Below are 7,128 nucleotides of genomic sequence, written 5' to 3'. Positions count from 1 at the left end.
ACGGGGGAGGGACGGGGCGGGATTGCTCCGCCCGCGGCTGGACCGGGGGCCGGGAAAGGGGCCGGGAATGGGACCAGGAGCCGGGAATGGGACCAGGAGCAGGCGAGGACCATCCCTCACCCCTTGGGTACCCCGGAGATTCAGCACTTACAACTGAACTTTACATCTTTAATGAGACATCAACACTCGTTTAACACCTAAACGTGGAGATACAGGAGATAAATTTGGAAAAAGAGTTTAATGTTCAGTGCAAAACTGAGTCCTGCAGGAGAATCCTCGTTGGAGAACACGTGGGTTTCACATCCACCTTTTCCGAGCCTGGGGAACAGGTAGAGTCACTGTGCTGCCCCTGAGTGGGAGCACTGGGTTGTCTCTAAGGGATGTTGTACTTCCAGAAACGACCCCACGGTTGGTATGGAAGTCAGAGCTCCTTGGAGAATGGGAGATGAACAACCATTCCAGGCACTCATCAAGACACGTCTGTAGCTTCCACTCATTCATAATCCAACAGGGCTGAGCCACAGACCAACACAACTGAGTGACATAAGTGAAGCAGGTTCCACAGCAGAACTGGTTTGACATGATGGATGTGCAGATTTACCCCACTGTGGGCCCAGGACCTTGCCCTTAGTGTCCCTGCAGGTTGCTGTCCCCAGGTCCAGCTCTGCTGCTGGGGAAGGAGAAATTGAGTACCATAGAGTGTGGAATCATGGGCTGTTTCACTTCAGTTGCTCTAAAAAATGCTCTGTGGAGTCTTGCACCTCCCATCTCCTGAACTGTAGCCCAGAATTAGTAATGCTTCTAAAAATTCCAGTTTCATCCTATGATGCAAAGGCCTTGGCTAAAACTGGAGCCTTTCCAGTCCCTTTCCAGTTGCACCAGGGGTCAGAGCAAGGAGGGACATACCTGCCTGACTCTGGGCTGGCAGAACTGAGTGCTGGAGTGCCCCACACACCAGGGGTCAGAGCAAGGAGGGACATGCCTGTCTGACTCTGAGCTGGCAGAACTGAGTGCTGGAGTGCTCCCCCAAACTCCTGTCAGTAAATCTTCTGCCCATTCAATCCTTCTCAGTCCATAGGTTTTCATGCTGGGCATGGAGTACCAAATTTGAGGAGCAGAAGGAGGAGCTCAAAAGAACCAGTAACACCATCCTGTACCCATTATGAACAAAGGGCAGAGGTTACAATGGCCCCTCTGAGGTCAGTCAGGCAGCATAGGCAAAAAAACCCCCTTTTTCAGGTAGAAAAATATATTGTATTCCATATAAAAAAGGGCTTTCTGCAAAGATTCCTCTGCCCTTATAACAACTCTGCTGAGATCTACTGCACAGCATGGGCCAAAAGTGAAAAATATATTGTATTCCATATAAAAAGGGCTTTTTGCAAAGATTCCTCTGCTCTTACAACAACTCTGCTGAGGTCTATTACACAGCATGGGCCAAAAGGGAGAAAAATGGTAAGATTGGTCCTCAAACACTTCCACCTCAGCAAACACTGCCCGTACCAGCTTTATTTCTTGCAGTGAGCAGGAATTCCTTCATGCTTTTAACATTCAGCTGAGTTACAGTATGCAAAGTTCTGTTTGTTTATAAAAGACACCAGAATGGCCAACTTTAACCACTGGCAATAAGCAGGTTGTGCCAGGATCTGCACTGAGCCCTGCAGACCATGACTTGGGAACAGAATGTGCCTGAAGGTAGTGCTTGGGGTCCCTGTGCCACTGCCAGTGCTGCCAAACCCCTGGCAGAAGCCTTTGGGACAAGTGCTGTGCTGAGTGCTAACACTATCTATAACCACAGGTTCCCAGAGGTGTGTCTGGGAGGGTTAGGAGATAACACAACGTGGTGTGTGCTGACAGTACAAACCCAGAATGGAGCCAAACTCCAAAGTTCTCTCTCAGGCTGCCCAGGATCCCTGCCCAGGATCCCTGCCCAGGATCCCAGGCATGCAGGCAGCTGCTGGACCCTTCTATGTAACTGCTCTAAATAGAGGCAGTGCTTTTTAAGTGGCTTCATCCCAGCTAAATTGCCAATTCTCCTTGTTTCCAGTCAGAGCTAGGAGCTCACTACTCACATGTCTGCAGGGAAGGGTGTGGATGTACAGCCCCTCAGCAAAGGGAATTGTTCTGTACCTCTCCTTAATCCTGCATTTCTGGCCTTGGTTTGGGAGTGCTGTGCATGGTGACAGAGCACTGTTTGAGGGGAGGGGATGCACACACAGTGGCAGGTATTGGGAGAAGGCTTTGCAGGAGATGCTGTCACCATTTCTTCACAGCATCATCCACGTGTCATTCTGCACATACAGAGTTCTCTTAACATCCACATAAAATCCTGTGCCAAAATCTCCCTTGTCCCAGTCCTGACCTCTGTGTGCCACATTCCCAACTCCAGCAGCAGAGCAACATCAGCTGCTGCTGTGCCACAGCAGGGACCTTCTCCCTGCAGCTTGGAGCTGTGGCTTTAGCCTTCAGCAGCCAAGGAGCAGCTCTGCCATCTCACAGTGCTCAGAGGAGGTGTGCTGCCAACTTCAGAGGCAACTCTTCCAAGGGTGAGAGGTGTTTTGTGTCAGCAGAATCACTTGGGAGGCTACTCATCACGTGAGAATGTCTGTGGAGGAAGACACAGCCTCTCTGCACTTTCTCAGAGAGGTTTGATGAGGTTATTTTGCACCTACAGCGTGTCTGAATCTGTGAACTCCTGAAGGAGGAGAAGCCCTTTACACCAAGGTGCCATTCTTGCTGTCATACTTCAGCCTGGCCCTGGTGAAGTTGAGGGTGGCATACTCCGTGGCATTCTGCATCTGTAGGTTCTTCACCTCTGCTGCCGAGCGCTGCCGTGCCTTGGAGAACACCTGGATGTCTGCGTAGTGGACACTGTCCTCCTGCCCCACACTCTTGGCTTTGCTCACAGTGGCATAGACAGGAACCTCAGGGACATCTTTATGGGCTGGAACCTGTGTGGAGAGAAAGCTCTGGAGATTCAGCTCCTTGGGTTGCCTCTACACCTGCCCTGCCCAGACTGTGCCCATTCCCCCCAACACCATCTGACCCTCTGGTCCCTCAGCTGAGACTGAGGTTTGATTCTGCTGCTTCCACTGCACTTCAGGGGGGAAAATTGGGTCTGCACCACTGTGCAGCAATGCACACTGTGCCTGGCCAGGGTGAGATGATTCATGACTCTGAGTAAGCTGCTTTGTGCCCTCCCAGCCCATCCAGCCCAGGCAGGGCAGGTCAGCTCTGTCTTCTCAGCACACAGCTAGGAAGAAGCTCTGGGAAGTAGTTTACCTTCCTGGCAGGCTGCTGCTGTCCACTCTTGTGCCTCACATTAGCTCCTGAAAAAGAAACAGCAGCAGATCAGGCTATCACAGCTGTTCATTGTGCCACCTTTGGGTGCAGCAAACACAGTGTTTGGGCCATGGGCTCTCCCCACTGGGCACAAATCCCATTCCACCTCATCTGACACCCTCAGCCCCAAGGCTGTCCCTGAGATCTGCCTCCAAGAAGAAAGCCTGGGCTTGTTTCTTTGGGAAAAATAAGGTTTCCCAGGATGACAACACGCTGTGAACCACAGTGTTCTTGGCAGAGCCCAGGAGTACACACACAGCACAGAGAGCTTCCTTGTCAGCCTCTTGGAGAAAGCAGATCTAGTTTTAGCTTTGTCATTTCCTTTGCTGCCTAGCAAACATACTTTGCCCAGCATGTTCCAAAGGCCACAGGACACAACTGAGCCACTTACGGAATGTACTTTATTCTGTTGTCAGACAGATGTTTGCAGCTCTCACGGGAGTTTGGTGCAGTTTCTGCTTTGCTGCCACTTGAGTCCTCACGTGTTTTGGTGCAGTTTCTGCTTTGCTGCCACTTGAGACCTCACGTGTTTTGATGTGAGGCTTTGGTACTTTAAAGAGACTGAAGTCTCTTCCCTCCCCCCTGCCAAGTCCCATGGCACATCACACCCCAAGAAATCTTGCCTCTTGCTTCTACCAAGCTTCTCTCGAGGAAGGTTAGGTAGAAAAGGGTGTGGGAGGGACCTCAGCCTCAGGGATGCCATCCAGAGCCAGCACTGAGTGATGTCAGCTCCCCAGGGGCTTTCACTCCACCTCCTCCTGTCCTCTAACCATTTTCACCAATCCTTACCTTGCTTTACTTTCTTTCTCTTAAAAGGTGAAGGACACTTCCTGAAATGAGAGAGAGATGTCAGCCCTGATAACCCTCAGCCTGTACTCCCACCATGCACAAACCCAAACCCACACCCTGAGTCTGTGTGGAATGAAACAGGACCAAAAAAAGCCTCAGCAAAGAGCTACTGAGCCAAGCCAGAGCCCAAGTGACTCTTGCAGGGAGGAGGTCCAAAGGGGAGATGTGGGGATGTGTTTCCTTCTGTGGCACAACACCACAGCCCACAGCCACCCCCAGTCTCCTCCAGCCCTGCCTGGCTGTGCAAGGTTCATCAGAAGGGATGAGAACAGGTCTCAATGCAGCTTTGCAGCTCCATTTGCACAGCTCAGAGATGCAAGGTGCAGAGCATGATCCCAACCAGCACAAAGTGCTTCTCTCAGGGTCAGATGCTCTGACACCCCATTCCCTGTGCTTTGTCCCCCTTGCCCAGGGAGCTGCTGTGTGCAGAGCTTGTGCTAATCTGATGTTTCAGACAGGTTTCCTGTTCTCACTTTCCCACTCAGAACACAATCAAACCAAACAAGCTATGCACTTATTATTAGCCAAGCCAAACCCTAATCTCAGCTGTACCTGTGTGACCAGAAAGAGAGAAGCCAAACACAGCTATGTTCCAGCCATGGAATGAACAGAGGCCAAACTCATTCCAGCTGTAACAACAGAGCCTGGAGCTGAGCTCTGCAGGCTGGGGCTGGCAGGGGAGAGCCCTGTCACACGCTGGGACAGATGCATGATGGAAATGTCACCAGTGGATCAGGGTCAGAGGGACAGAGAGCAGGTGCCAGCCCTTGTGTGGCTCCTCCTGTGCACACACATGTCCATGTAGAGCTGGCCAAGGACCAAAAGGGGCTCACGGGGCTCTGTGCCTCTGCTGCAGCACAGGCAGCAGCTGCAGTGGGCAGCCAACCCTCTGAGTGGGGCTGCAGGGTGACCATTTGGTCTCCAAGGAACATTATACCCCCACATGGTGTGCATTCAGCAGTTGGTCCTGCCACAGGCAGTGCCCGAGGCAGAGCTGTGCCTGTGCCAGCTCTGAGGGAGCTGCAGTGGGTGGAGGAGCAGCACAGTGTGTGCAGAAATGCCTTTGGCACTGCAAGGGGAAATCAGAAAGAGCATGAATGCAGGCACAGAGACCTTCAAAATGGTCAGTAATGATTAACCAGACCTGGTAGAGCTGGAAGTCAAAGGCAGCTTAGGGGAAGGCAGGGCAGGCACGAGCCTGTGCCAAAGGACTCAGTGCTGGGGCTCTGACAGCCCTTGCCAGGCAAAATCTGGGGGGTCAGGGCCTAACTCAAGGCAGAGCTGCTCTGTCTTGTGGTGGTTCTCACTTGGCTCTTGCATCTTCCTCCTCTGCTGTCTGCAGGGTCCCCAGGGCACTCTGTGCCAAGCCCTGTGTACCACAGCACTGTCCTTCCTTGCAGCATTCAGGCAGGTTGTGGATTGTAGTCAAAGCAGCACCGTTTGGAGCAGAATCAGCAGGGTCCCTATCCCCTCTGCTGCCACATCAGCCTTCCAGCAGCTCTTGTTTTGGTTGCCTCCCTTAGAGGAGGGAGCATTAGCAGGCAGTGTGTAGGCTGCAGCTATTCTGAGCTGTCTGCAGGCTGATCACAGCCAGTTTTTTTTTAGGAACTGGGACAGATGTGGCAAGGGAAACCTCTCCCCTCTTCTCAAAACCAGGTCAAACATGTTGTAACTAACTCTCAGCCTGAGAAGCACATTGTATTCTACATGACAGCACATATGTCCCTGCTGCTTCCCCTTTTCCCATGTCACTGCCAACTTGATTTCTGCCCTACATAATCCTGTTTCATTGTGGCTCCTGAGTTTGGGCATCTTTTCCTCTCTGCACACTTCAGTGCCCTGAGCAGTTACTCCAGTGGTGAGAACACCTGCCCTGCCCAGGGCCAGACCTGCAGAGGCACCCAGACCCCAGGGCACAATTCCTTCATCAATAACTCTCTTCTGTGAATAAATTTGCTGTAACAGCTTTGCTTTAAAAACCTCAGACGGTGCCCCAGGCACGCCCTGATCAGCCCCTTGTCTGCTGACGCCCTGAGTGCCTCATTTAACCTGTGCCACAGGGTAGAGGAAATAGAGAATGGGAGTTTAGGTGAGGGAAATATAAGAACCAACTTTCCACCTCCCACCTACAGCTCCTGTTCCTAAATCCCAAACTTCTGTGTCATCCAGCTCAGGTTGGAAGGGCCTCTGTGTTCTGAGCCTTCCTCCACTAGGTGATGCTGTCCCTCTTGGAATTACTAACAACCACGGAGGAATCTCTCATACTTTTAACAAAACCAGTGTTGGAGAGAAATGTCCTCAGAGCTTCAGCTGATATTCACGGCTCTTCCCTTGTACCACGCTCAGCCCTGAAAATATTCCCACTTGGCAGTGAGCGATGCTCCCCTGTGCCCTTTCTCTGCAAGCAGGAGGTCCAGGGTACAGCATGAGCCAGGAGAGATGAAAGTGTCATCTCCCTCCCGAGGGAGAAAGAGCAAGAGCATCTCAAAACCGTGGCCAGGATTTCCCGAGCGTAAATAAAGCCCAGCCAGGCGAGGGCAGGGAGAAGGGCTGAGGAGCAGAGAGCAGGATGGGGAGGTGAACCCCAGCCCTCCCTGCAGAGTGCCAAAGGGACACGCTGCGGTGCCTACCTGGCCGGAGAGCGCCAGGGGCGAGGCCAGAGATTTAACCCGACCCTTCCTGGAACTGAGCTATTCTCAGCTGCTGGCGTGGCCGTGGAACCCAAGCTGCCAGTGCCGGGAGGTGGCACAGCCTGTCTGTGCCGGGAGATGTGACAGCAAAGCCCCTTCGCCTCCCGCTGCCCTGCCCCAGCGCACAGCTCCTCTCCGTGCCCAGCTCGTCTCTGTACCCGGCTCTGCTCTGTGCCCAACTCTGCTCAGTGCCCAACTCCTCTCCATGCCCAGCTCCTCTCCTCTCCCAGCTTCTCTCCGTGCCCAG

General features: G+C 52.7%; 1 protein-coding gene across 1 annotated transcript in view; it reads right to left on the bottom strand.

Moving 5' to 3' along the window:
• Positions 1 to 2,714: 2,714 nt before the first annotated feature.
• LOC103798233 (chromosome unknown open reading frame, human C11orf52) overlaps positions 2,715 to 7,128 on the bottom strand; it is a 5,032-nt gene continuing 618 nt past the window's right edge. Inside the window, exons 2-4 of the mRNA XM_009070483.1 lie at positions 4,132 to 4,172; positions 3,283 to 3,329; positions 2,715 to 2,951 (exon numbers count right to left, since the gene is read on the bottom strand). Coding sequence (XP_009068731.1) covers positions 2,715 to 2,951; positions 3,283 to 3,329; positions 4,132 to 4,172 — 325 coding nt within the window. The remainder of the gene's footprint in view (positions 2,952 to 3,282; positions 3,330 to 4,131; positions 4,173 to 7,128) is intronic.

Source organism: Acanthisitta chloris, unplaced genomic scaffold (genome assembly GCF_000695815.1).
Source record: "Acanthisitta chloris isolate BGI_N310 unplaced genomic scaffold, ASM69581v1 scaffold8722, whole genome shotgun sequence".
Lineage (NCBI taxonomy): Eukaryota > Metazoa > Chordata > Aves > Passeriformes > Acanthisittidae > Acanthisitta > Acanthisitta chloris.
Note: the sequence above shows the minus strand (reverse complement) of the source record. Positions and strands in the feature narration are given on the sequence as shown.